This window comes from Carlito syrichta, unplaced genomic scaffold (assembly GCF_000164805.1).
Source record: "Carlito syrichta isolate Samal-C Ts95f unplaced genomic scaffold, Tarsius_syrichta-2.0.1 Scaffold307129, whole genome shotgun sequence".
Lineage (NCBI taxonomy): Eukaryota > Metazoa > Chordata > Mammalia > Primates > Tarsiidae > Carlito > Carlito syrichta.
In genome coordinates, this window is record NW_007251225.1 from 173,557 (window position 1) to 185,793 (window position 12,237).

The 12,237-nt window shown below is 44.1% G+C and overlaps 1 protein-coding gene across 1 annotated transcript; it reads left to right on the forward strand.

Moving 5' to 3' along the window:
* Positions 1-1,758: 1,758 nt before the first annotated feature.
* On the forward strand, positions 1,759-3,003 carry LOC103266289 (protein S100-A7-like). Its single transcript, XM_008063905.1, has 2 exons — positions 1,759-1,910; positions 2,839-3,003. The coding sequence occupies exons 1-2, from the start codon at positions 1,770-1,772 to the stop codon at positions 3,001-3,003; spliced, it is 306 nt and encodes a 101-aa protein (XP_008062096.1). The 5' UTR covers positions 1,759-1,769.
* Positions 3,004-12,237: the final 9,234 nt, after the last annotated feature.

Here is a 12,237-nt window from a genome sequence, read left to right on the forward strand (position 1 = left end):
CCCAGGGCAGGTCAGGCACCTCCTTGGGATGTTGCATGAGAGTCAAGACTAAGAAATGATGTCAGGACTCAGGGTTCTGATTCCGTCTTCCATCATCAGCTGGGGACTTTGCTCAGCTCAAAGCCCTCTTTGAATTTCCTTGATGGTCATCAGACACCCACCACAGGTCTCCTGTGAAGCTCTGACCTAAGATGGCAGTGAAGTGGCCCTGCCTTCCTACCTGAACTTTGAGTTTCCTCAGGGCCTGATGTCACCTAAGAGGTTTAATAGACAGGGTAGGAGTAATCAGAATTTTCTGGGATTAATTCCTCGATTTTGATGTTTACTAACTCAGTAAACAGGACTTTCTGAATCTTTTTGAACTTCAATTTCCTCTTATTAAAATGGGAATCAAAATGTCTACCTCATAGGGTTAAGAAGATTAGAGGGGAGGTGTATGTACTGCAGATATCTTCATGCCTGGCACACACATACAAAAAAAAACGCTCAGAAAAAGGCAGTGGTAGTTAAAGTTAGCTATCAGAACAAGTTGGTAGAAAGCCTGACTGTGTGAACAGAGACTGTGCTGCCTTCTGAAACTCCATCTTCTTTACGTCCATGTCCCTGAATTTTCCCCACCACTTCCTGTCCTATTCTGACACACGCACTAGCTACCCCAGCCCCAGATGAAGGTTAGGAGGGGAGACAGTTCCAGGTGAGGTCTCTCGGGAGTTGCACATCAGGTCACCTGAGACTCTGACTGCCAAAGTTGAGCTCAGCCTCTTGGGTGTGTCCCACTCACCTGAAGTGGGGCAAGGCTCTGGAAAGCAGGCACTGAGGTGGCCCCGGGGCCTCCAGTCTCCGGGAGGAGCGAGGCAGAGCTGTATAAAGGCACAGCTCTTTGTCCGGACAAAGATCTCACTCGTCCTCCTCCTCCTGACGCTTCCCCAGCTCCGGTGAGTCTCACCTGTCTCTTTGCCTTTTCTAGGAGAAGTGCCCAGTGCCAGCTGCTGTGCTGCCTGTTGTGGGTGAGGATGCAGGAGCCTGGGGTCTGGTCACAGCTCTGCCACCTGCAGGGCAGTGTGACCTGCACTCTAAGCCTGGGGGTCCTCGCCTGCACAAGCAGGTGACTGGATCAGACCCTGTCCATTGCTCCCTTTGGGTCTACTAAGACAACGTTTATGGGAGCTGAGGACAGGTCTCTACCTTTCTTCCTTGTTTCCTCTTCCTGGATTCTCCCTCCTGTCAGGAGGTCCAGGCTGCTGAACTCGCTGCCCACCCTCACCCTTAGAGAGTGCAGAGCTAAGGATCTCCTGTGGAGGCTTTCCTAACCCCCAGGCCTAGGACCTCCCACTCCACATTGGGCCTGGTGATATGACCTGCCCCTATCTGGGTGAGGTACTCATACGACATGCTCCCTCATTCTCTGCTACAACCTGGGAAATTCTCAGTCACTCACTGGGCACAAGGCTCAGTTCTTTTCTATGTTATTGACACCCAAATTGCGCTGCTTCTCCATCCTGTCTCTGATCCCCAAGCTGAATGTCTGTTCTTCTCTTACATCTCCCTTTGGTCTCTGACCAGGATGGGCCAGGTTCCAGACTTGGTCCTGCCTCCCCTTGTTGAGCAAATTCTCCCATCACATGGACAAAATTTCCTTCTGTTCCATCTGAGCCTTACCTTCACTCTGTCCTCAGTCCTCATTCCATCAATCACATATGGACACACAACTCACAGGAAGCAAAACAAGCACATTGTCTGTCTTCTCTGCAGACTTTCTGAAAGCCAAGATGAGCAACACTCCAGCTGAGAAGTCCTTGATGGAAATGATCAACATGTTCCACAAATACACCAGACCTGATGATACCATGGACAAGCAGGGCCTGTTGAAGATGATGAAGGAGAGTTTCCCCAACCTCCTCAGTGATTGCGTGAGTTGGGGTCTGGCTTCTCAATGTTAGCTGGGCCTTGGCATGGCTGAGGATGCATTTTGTTTTGTGACCTATGACAAGCCACCCTCATCTACTGGTTCAAAATGTTCTCATCTGCAATAGAGAGATAATAGGACTTATTTCCTAGATCATTGAGGGGATCTAAAGATAATGTAGATGAAAAAAATTCCAAATGGGGAAGAGTTATACAGATAAAAAGTGTTCTCATTAGATAATCAGCAAGGGTAAAACCTGAGGGCAGTGAATGATCCTTCTCTGCTGTCACTGACACTCTCCATGAAACTAAACCTCCCATGATCAGTCCCTGCCTCTTAAAGCCTCCAAATCAACATTCCTGAGATTAGAGGTAAGGTGGTAGAAATTCCATCACCAATAGAAATAAACGTTCACTTTACAATTGAGGAAGCTCAATAACAAACCAGAAACAAAAACTGTGGTCACTATGTAACATAGAGTCTGGGTGACCAAGAACCAGGAACTCAGAACAGATGAGTTCACGTGGAAAAAGGGAAGAAAAAGGAAGAAAGTTAGAGAATGAAAAGAACAAGGTGTAAGAAATTATTTTGAGTGCATGGGGTAGATTTAGGGAGGGCATGGTACCCTTAAAGGCTGGGGACAGGAGAGTGGGTAGGGGCTGAAGACTCCCTACCCCCACAACCCTTTCCAGAGCACATCTGGGCAGAATCTGCCTCCCACCCTGAGGTCTTCCACTGACGCTGATGTTTGAGCTGTGGAATCCTCCCAAAGAGCTTCTGGGTAACACTCACATCCCCACCACATCTTCCCATCAGCCACACTCATGCAGATCCAGGAGCTTGTCAATGTCTCTGCCTCTGCCTCCTCCCTTCTCAGCCCAAAACTGCTTTGTGACTGAATTTTCCTTCTTTGTCTGTTTCTCTACTCACAGGACAAAAAGGGTAAAGATTACCTGGCCAATCTTTTTGAGAAAAAGGACAAGAATAAGGATCAGAAGATTGACTTTTCCGAGTATCTCTCCCTGATGGGGGACATAGCCGTGGGCTACCACAACCAGAGCCATGGAGCGCCACCCTGTTCCGGGGAAAACCAGTGATTCCACCCAGCCCATGGCCTTCAGGAATCCCAAGAAAAATAAAATGTCTTCTCCCACCTGACACATGCCTTATGTCCTTCTTCTCTTTGATGACTTATGTTGTCAAAACTGCCAATTCTGTGTTATCTTTGTTGGAGAATCCCCCTCCCCCTAGTAGATCACCCAGGAGTGTGTCCACATTGTCCCTGTTGTGGCCTCCAGCAGAGCTGAGCCATCTCTCACAAGACTCTGTGTCCTCCTCTGTTCCTGCTCCCTAAAAGCATCACCAGGGGAGCTTCCAGGTGATGGTTGGTGCAAAGATTCTGCGAGGTCACAGAGATGTTCCCTTTGTCAAAGCATGTCTCAGATCATTCAGTAATGCACTGAGAAAGATCCGAGGTCCCTCTGCGTGCTCCTGCCCACATGCTCCTGCCCCGGCTATTCCTCCAGGGCATGGGAGACAGGTACCACCTACATGGAGCCTCCTTAAAGGGCCACACTCAGGAAATTTGTGGCTATGAATGGGAGGCAGGCCAGTGCCCTGAGGATTCATAGGGCTTTCTTGGTCTGTGGTTCCCTTGTCCTATGGCCTAGGCTCCTGGGGCTGTGTCCTTGTTCCTGTGTTGTAGGTTATTGTGCATATGTCTATGTGAGGGACCCTGTGGACATGAGAGGAAGTCATCCTGATGCTGAGCAGTCCTCAGTGATGGTTTGCTACATGCAAGGACTGGGCTTCTGAGGCCACTCATATGGCAATGAATGAATATTACAGGTTTTGAGTATCTCAAGGTAGCCTGGAAGTCAACACAACCCAGAGGATCCAAGTTAGGAGACAGGACTGAATAAGGCAGCACTAGTGGGAAAGCCTTAAGGACTGACACAGAGAACTCAGGTTGAGTGTGACAAAAATTGCAGCCCTTCTCCCTGCCAGGTAAAGAGCAGCTTGTTATCAAAAGTGTATTGTAGACCAGGCACTGTGCCTGCAGCTAAGGGTCAGGAGAACAAGGAGGGCACAGGCTGCCTAAGCAGAGCACTGGCTATGCCCAAAGATGTGGATACCTCTTCGGGGTCCACGATAACTGTCAACATACACCTACCCTCAGTGTCACTTCCAGAGCAAGCTCCAAGTGGCTGTCCTTTTTTTTCAGTTGGAGTCTCACTCCGTCGCCCAGGCTGGAGTGCAGTGGCACACTCATGGCCACCCCAGTGTAGATCTGCTGGGCTCTGGTGATCCTTCCACCTCAGCCTTCCAAGTCGCCAGAACTACAGGCAGGCACTATTATGCCCAGCTAATTTTTTATTTATTGTAGAGATGAGGTCTCACCAAGTTGCTGGGGCTAGTCTCAAACCCGCGGATTCAGGCAATTCACTCGCCTCAGCCTCCCAAAGTGCTGAGATTACAGGCTGAGCCACCACACCCAGCCCCCAGTGGCTGCTCTTAACACCCATCTTTGAGGCTCATGTCATCTGTCCATGTTACTCCTGCCCTCTTGTCACAGCCCCTGCTAACTCTCAATCCTGCAAATGTTGTTCATGGAGGAATTTGGCAACTACCTCAAAATTATCTTTCCTTCCCATCAACAGGAACATGTGAGTGAGTTCTTTGACTTTGTGGATGACTGGTCCATTTCCTGTTTGCAATGTTCCTGGAGCACCTCTATTCACAGACCATTGTCTTCTCTCCACCTCAGGAGCCTCCTTTCCTGGCTTTATTCTGCAGCTTGTCATCATTCAAGAATTATCTGCAGTTTTCACCCAAGTCTGGCCATTCTTTTTCTTCTCCCTTCTTATCTCCCTCCTCTTTCTCATCCCATCTTTTCCTGGAACTCACAGAGACCTGCAGTTCCTGGGTTGTTCATGTTCTCTCTTTCTCAATGCCTGCTGCCTTCCCTTTGCAGCCTGCTCCCCACAATCGACCAAACATATTGCTCTCTTATGTACCCTGGGTGTGTTGCCCACTCTCTTTGAGCCACAGCACCCCTCCACATCTTCAACCCTTAATCTTCCTCCCCCGTTTCCCTCCTTTCTCCTACAGCAGAACTGCTGGTCACTACTAGGAACCGTCATGCCAAGATCCCAAGAGATGATGTCTGTCTTTCTCTCCTCCCAGAAAGACAGGCCACATCCATAACCACAGTCTAGGGTTCCAGAAAGACAACAAATAGAAATTTAATTTGGTTTTAACCAGTTTTCAAAGAATTTCAAGGAGTTGAGTTGGGCCTTAATATATCAGATTGGAAGAAGAATATTATACACTAGCATCTACAGTCCTATTGATTAAAATTGAACCTTTATTTTGAAACAGACTAGAGCTAGAATTAGCTTGATTAAGAGTAATTAGTGCCGGGCCCGGTGGCTCAGCCTATAATCCCACACCTTTGGGAGGCTGAGGTGAGTGGATTGCCTGAGCCCGCGGGTTCGAGACTCGCCTGGGCAGGCGAGATCTCATCTCTACAATAAATCAAAAAAATTAGCCGGGCATGGTAGCGTGTGCCTGTAGTTCCAGCTACTTGGAAGGCTGAGGCGGAAGGATCGCCAGAGTCCAGCAGATCGAGGCTGCGGTGGCCAGGAGCAGCCACTGCACTCCAGTCTGGGGAACAGTGATACTACAACTCAAAAAAAAAAAAGAGTAATTAGTAGCTATTATGCATATATTCGAATTTAAGAAAAAAGAACACTTGACAATTCTGTGCCCACACTCACATTACAGCAAACATTGAAGATGATTCTGGGAATCCAAAATGTTCTCAGAAATTCTTACATCATAGGACTCTAGTAACTTTAGAATATTGAATTTTAAAAAGACAAGTTTCTTGATGTGCTGTCCAAGGTGCTGAATTCATGTGGTCTTTTCACTCAACCCACTGGGGTCTCCCATTACTTACACCTAACTCAGGCCTTACCACCTTTTCTATGAGAATGCTCATTATTTTCCCAGGTAAACTTAAGACCTGGAACGTTTTCCTGTTTTTGCTTATTTTCTTCTCCATGGTAAATAAAGCATCAACACCACCATTTACTAATCACGTTATTAAAGGATGAATTATTGACTTTTTATTTTTCTTTTTTTTGAAAATAGAAAACTAGCTGACCTTGGTGGCTCAGCCTGTAATCCCAGTGCTTTGGGAGGCTGAGGTGAGTGGATTGCCTGACCCCGCGGGTTCAAGACCTGCCTGGGCAACTTGGCGAGACCTCATCTCCACAATAAATTAAAAATTAGCCAGGCATGGTAGTGCGCACCTGTAGTTTCAGCTACTTGGAAGGCTGAGGCAGAAGGATCGCTGGAACCCAGCAGGTCAAAGCTGCAGTGGCCGGAAGCGTGTCACTACACTCCAGTCTGGGTGACAGTGAGACTCCAACTCAAAAAAAAAGAAAATAGAAAACTAACATAAGACCACAAGTACTATGCAATTGCCTTCCTAGGATAAAAATTCCCAGAAAAGAATCTACCCCCGTTTTCTCCCGATATAAAATATGTGGTTGTGGCTACTTGATATCTGAGTCTCAGACATAGATAGTGAATTCTCACCTTGAAATCTGCAAGGGGAACAGTCCCAAATACAAGGAGACAATGCCTCTGCCCAACTCTCCAGGACTTCTGACATAAAAGAAAAAAGTAACTACAGGTTAGTTCTGCCTTTTACATTGAATATAGTGACAGGAACAACTTATGCTTTTGACCTTGACCTTGTTTAGCCCTAGGAGGTGATAAGAAAGAACCTGGGGACTGGTGAGACTAAAGACCTTGGGGAAAAGCTACAACTGGAGTGACTCAGGAGCTGAGGGCTCACGAGAACCCTAAACTATAGGTGATCTGGATGTGGGCCCTGAGGGAAGGGCATTTGCGGATCCAGGACCTGAAAATGACTTCTCCAACTTCAGTATCTATGACTAAATTGAGATGATGTCTGATGGTTTTTAATAAAGAGGGAGCATTATGGAGTTTCTGTCAACATGCCAAAACTGCGGAGTCAGTTTTTAGGAATTATTTGCTGTTGATTAAACTCTACCATATTTCTCTGTGTAGCCAAGAGAAAACCTGTTCACATGTGGTTATGGTTTTCTAAAGCGTTGACTGAAAATAGAAAGCATTCCTCAGAAGATATTCAAGATAATCACAAGAGATAGTGGTTGTAAGTATGCTAACCCAATGTGATGTGGGAATATTATTCATGAGAGATGCAAAGTTGAGGAAATAAATTGGATCCAGTCTAACAGTGTTGACGGATTAGAATCAGAATGAGAGAGTTCATTGAGGTATCAGGAAATTTACCAGAAAGAGTACTTGCAAGTGAAAAAGAACAAGGATGACTTAAGATTGTGTCTTTTTTAGGTTCTGTTGGGACACAAAAGTCAAATGAAATGTACTTTCCCGGGACATACCTGGTTAATGCTTCCCTCAGCAAATGTTTATTCATCAACCCAATACAGGGTCCCATTGACCAGAAATGCAAGAATTTCATATCCTTAGAGCTAGAAGGCACCTCAGAGGTAAACTATTCTCAACTTACCAACTTATAGCTAAGGAAACTGAGACCCAAGAAAAATGGACTTGCTCAAGAATATGAAGATCTAGCCGGGCTCGGTGGCTCAACCTGTAATCCCATGCCTTTGGGAGGCTGAGGTGAGTGGATTGCCTGAGCCCGCGGGTTCGAGACCCGCCTGGGCAGTGAGACCTCATCTCTACAATAAATCAAAACATCAGCCGGGCATGGTAGCACGCACCTATAATTCCGGCTACTCGGAAGGCTGGGGTGGAAGGATCGCCAGAGCCCAGCAGATCGAGGCTGCAGTGACCGGGAGCGGCCACTGCACTCCAGTCTGGGCGACAGAGTGAGACTCCAACTCAAAAAAAAAACGAATACGAAGATCTTTAGTGACAGAATGAGGACTTAAATGTATGTTTTCTGATTCTTCAATGAGCTCTCTTATTCTGGTTCCAATCTGTCAACACTGTTAGACTAGATCCCATTTATTTTCTCCTCAATGTTGCATCTCTCATGAATAATATTCCTGCATCATACTGGATTAACATATTTATATGCATTATCTCTTGTGATTATCTTGAGTATCCTCTGAGGAATGCTTCCTATTCCCAGTCAACACATTAGAAAACCATAACCACATGTGAACAGGTTTTCTCTTGGCTACAAAGAGAAATATGGTAGATCTGAAGTGAGAGCTCAGAGCTCCTGACCCTGAGTCAAGTTCTTACATTTAACCACATTTTCTCATAACTTATTTCTTAATTCAACCAATGAGACCAATGAGTATGTGATGAGAGTCTACCATGTGGCACAATAGGAGCCACCTTAAAAATTCCCTTCTTAGTGCCCAGGTAATTCAGTGCTCAGTTGGAGATAAAGTGAGAGTTGATAAATAGTAATAGGAAAGTGCTATGGGATCCTGGAAGAAGCAACAGAAACTGTGTTTGGGAGGGTCAAAGGAACTCACAGAGCAGGTGGTTACTACGTGTGGTCCAGAAGGTAAGCTCAACATTTCCAAGCAGAAAAGTGGGCAACAGGAACAACTGAGGAAAAAGTGGAAAATCATAAAGGGCACAATGTGTTCAATAAACACTCTAGTTGTTTCCAACTCAGGTCACCATAAACGCCGCAACAAGCATCCTCTTACATGTCCCCTTATGGATCTGTGAGATCATTTCTTTGATATTTTTCCCCAGGAAAGGTATTGATGGGCCATAGAGAATATATGCATTTAAGTGTAAGATAATATTCCATTGTTCCTCTCATTTGCATTTTACAAGAAGTCTGATCAGCACCAGATGATCTTCAGTGCTCTCCTTTCCTTTGCCCATTATTATTGGATTAACAAAGTCACACTTCTCATTAGGAGTATCATTTTATTTCTAATTATCCTCAATATTATAATAAAACTGAATCTCAGGTGGATCTTCAGTTTCTTAGCTTCTCTGTTTCTCTTTATAATTTTGTAAACTTTCATTATCCTGTTGAACTTTTAAAAACTAAATGCACACAGTGTGTTTCTGTGTGAATCGGTTTCTGTGGAAATCACATAAAGAATCTCATGCAATCCAATAAACCAACCTTCAAGGAATTTACAAAGGAACTCCAACTCCCATCCATGTGGCTCTGCATACAGTTAGCATTATTACCTCTACGCTGCATTTACTCAGCAACATGCAGGCACATTATTTTGCCCTTCCACTCCCCCATTGAATACTTCTCAAACACATATATTGCCTGCACCTCCCTACCACCACAAACAATGCTATGATGACATCATTACGTATGTTTCCTCATGGAGCCACATAGAAATTTCATGGGATTATTTACCTTTTCTTATTTATTTTTTATTTATATATATATTTAATTTCAAAGATATGAGGTGCAATTCACAATAAGGTATACAAGTGGACAGCATACAGGTAAAATTGGGCCTCCCTTTGGTCCCCACTTTGCCTGGTTTGAGATCAGGTACCCTTATTCATGTTGTGCCCCCACCCCCCAACCCCGGCAGTATCCCACTGCTGCCAATCCCTTTCTTATAGTATTATGGTAAATGTTCAGGGTCTGCTTAGGAGTGTGAACATATGGAACTCTGTTCTTTGTTTCTTTTTTTAATTACATATATCTTTTATTTTAAAATTGTGGGGTACAGTTAAGGGTTAGGTATACAAATATTCATTGTGCAGGTACCCTTGTTGATGAAGTGTGCCCCCTTCCCCAGACAGATATTGACTACCATTAATCCCACCTCCCTGCCCCTCCCTGCCCCCCCATAGTTTCCCACCACTCTCAATTCTTTTCTTATAGTATTATGGTAGTTGTTCAAGGTCCACTTATGAGCGAGAACATGTGATACTCAGATCTTTGTTTCTGTGACAGAACACTCAATATTACAAACTCTAATTCTGTGATAAATCACTAAGTATTATAGACTCAATTCTATCCAAGTTGCTGTGAAGTCCATGTTTCTCCTTCTTTATGGCTGTGTAATATTCCATCATGTATATATACCATATTTTTTTAAAATCCAGCCCAGTTCCGATGGGCAGCACAATTGCTGTTTTTGCTATTGTGAATAATGCTGCAATAATGCTGCAATAAACATGAGTGTGCAGGTATCTTTTTTGTAGAATGATTTTAATTCCTCCAGGTGCATTCCCAGTAGGGGGATTGCTGGGTCATATGGAAGATCAATTTCTAGTTCTTTTAGGAATCACCACACTGTTGTCCATAGAGGTTGAACTAGTTTGTATTCCTACTAGCAGTGTAGAAATTTTTCCTTTTCTTCGCATCCTCACCAGCATCTGTTGTTGATTGTTTTATTAATGATAGCCATTCTTGCTGGAGTTAGGCAGTATTTCAGTGTGGTTTTGATTTGCATTTCTCTGATGATTAGTGAGGCTGAGCATTTTTTCTTTTTTTATTTTATTTTAACGATGTGGGGTACAATTCAGGATTAGGTATACAAGTGGTCATCGTACAGGTAAAGTTTGGGCCTCCCTTTGGTCTCCACTTTGCCTGGTTTGAGATCAAGTACCCTTATTGGTGTTGTGTTGTGTTCCCCCCACCCACCTCACCCCCACCCTGGCTGTATCCTGCTACTGCCAAATCTGTTTCTTATAGTATTATGGTAAATGTTCAGGGTCTGCTTATGAGTGAGAACATATGGAACACTGTTCTTTGTTTCTGTGATAGATCACTGAGTATTATAGACTCTAACTCTATCCAAGTTGCTGCAAAATTCATATGTTTGTCCTTCTTTATGGATGTGAAATATTCCATTGTGTATATGTACCACATCTTTTTTATCCAGTACAGTCTCAATGGGCAGCACCGTTGGTCCCATGTTTTTATTATTGTGGGTAGTGCTGCAATAAACATGTGTGTGCCGGTATCTTTTTTGTAGAATGATTTGAGTTCCTCCAGGTATATTCCCAGTAAGAGTATTTCTAGGTTATATGGAAGGTCAATGTCCAGTTCTTTTAGAAATTGCCACACTATCTTCCAAAGAGTTTGCACTAGTTTGCATTCCCACCAGCAGTGTAGAAGCATTTCTTTTTCTCTGCATCCTCGTCAGCATTTGCTGTTGTTTGTTTTATTAAAGATGGCCATTCTCACTGGGATTAGGTGATATCTCAATGTGGTTGTGATCTGCAAGGAGAGGACTTGCTGGGCTCCAGGTGGGGTTAAGTCCCTGGTCACTTGAGCAGGAAACCACTCAAGAGGAAGATAGGAAACGTAATCATGTATGGAATCTGAGGCAGAATCATTAGAAACATGGTCACATTCATGCAAAGCAATATTATACAATCAGTGAAACAAATACCTTAATATGGGTAATAGAAATTTAATACTGAGCAAAAGAAGACAAATACCAGAGAAAATATGGATTATATTTTCTACCATTTAATGTTCAGAAAGCTGGCAAAGCTATATACAGTGTTAGGGATATATTCTTCAGTGGTAAAACCAGAAAGCAAATCAAAAGCCTTAGCAAAGACATTCAGGGAGTGGTTTACTTGGAGAAAGGGGATGGGGGCAGGTATATGTGCAGCCATACTCTAATCCCTGACCTGGGTGATCGACACAGGTGTTAGCGATGATACACTGAGTTGTACATCTTTGTTTTATGTAATTGTTTTGTATTAGTTTATTAAAAACTAAAAAGCATGTGGACCATAAGGATTGCACACATTTTGCAAAAAGACATAGCAATGCAGCCGGGCTCGGTGGCTCAGTCTGTAATCCCGCGCCTCATCTCTACAATAAATCAAAAAATCAGCTGGGTGTGGTACGCATGCCTGTAATTCTAGCTACTTGGAAGGCTGAGGCGGAAGGATCACTGGAGCCCAGCAGGTTGAGGCTGCGGTGGCCGGGAGCGGCCACTGCACTCCAGTCTGGGCAACAGAGTGAGACTCCAACTCAAAAAAAAAAAAAAAAAGACATAGCAATGAAAATAATACATTACGGCTTTTTTGGTTGTTTTTTTTTTTTATGTGGGGTCATAAAATGGGAGTAGAGATAGAGGAAAAATAAAATAATAAATAAAATAAGAGAGACCATGCAAAAGGTGATTGCTTGATATTTAAATTAAGGAGTTGAGGATTATTTTTTTAAAACTCAGACTCAGAGCCTGAGGTTAAAAAGTTAAAAATAATTTAATGATAAAATTTAAAACTACTTTTAAAGAATGTGGACATAGCCGGGCTCGGTGGCTCAGCCTGTAATCCCGCACCTTTGGGAGGCTGAGGTGAGCGGATTGCCT

Bases quoted from the DNA above. Each gene is read 5' to 3' on its own strand.
- LOC103266289 (XM_008063905.1), top strand. From the start codon at position 1,770: ATGAGCAACACTCCAGCTGAGAAGTCCTTGATGGAAATGATCAACATG. The intron at 1,911-2,838 runs GTGAGTTGGGGT...CTCTACTCACAG, and splicing joins CCAACCTCCTCAGTGATTGC to GACAAAAAGGGTAAAGATTA.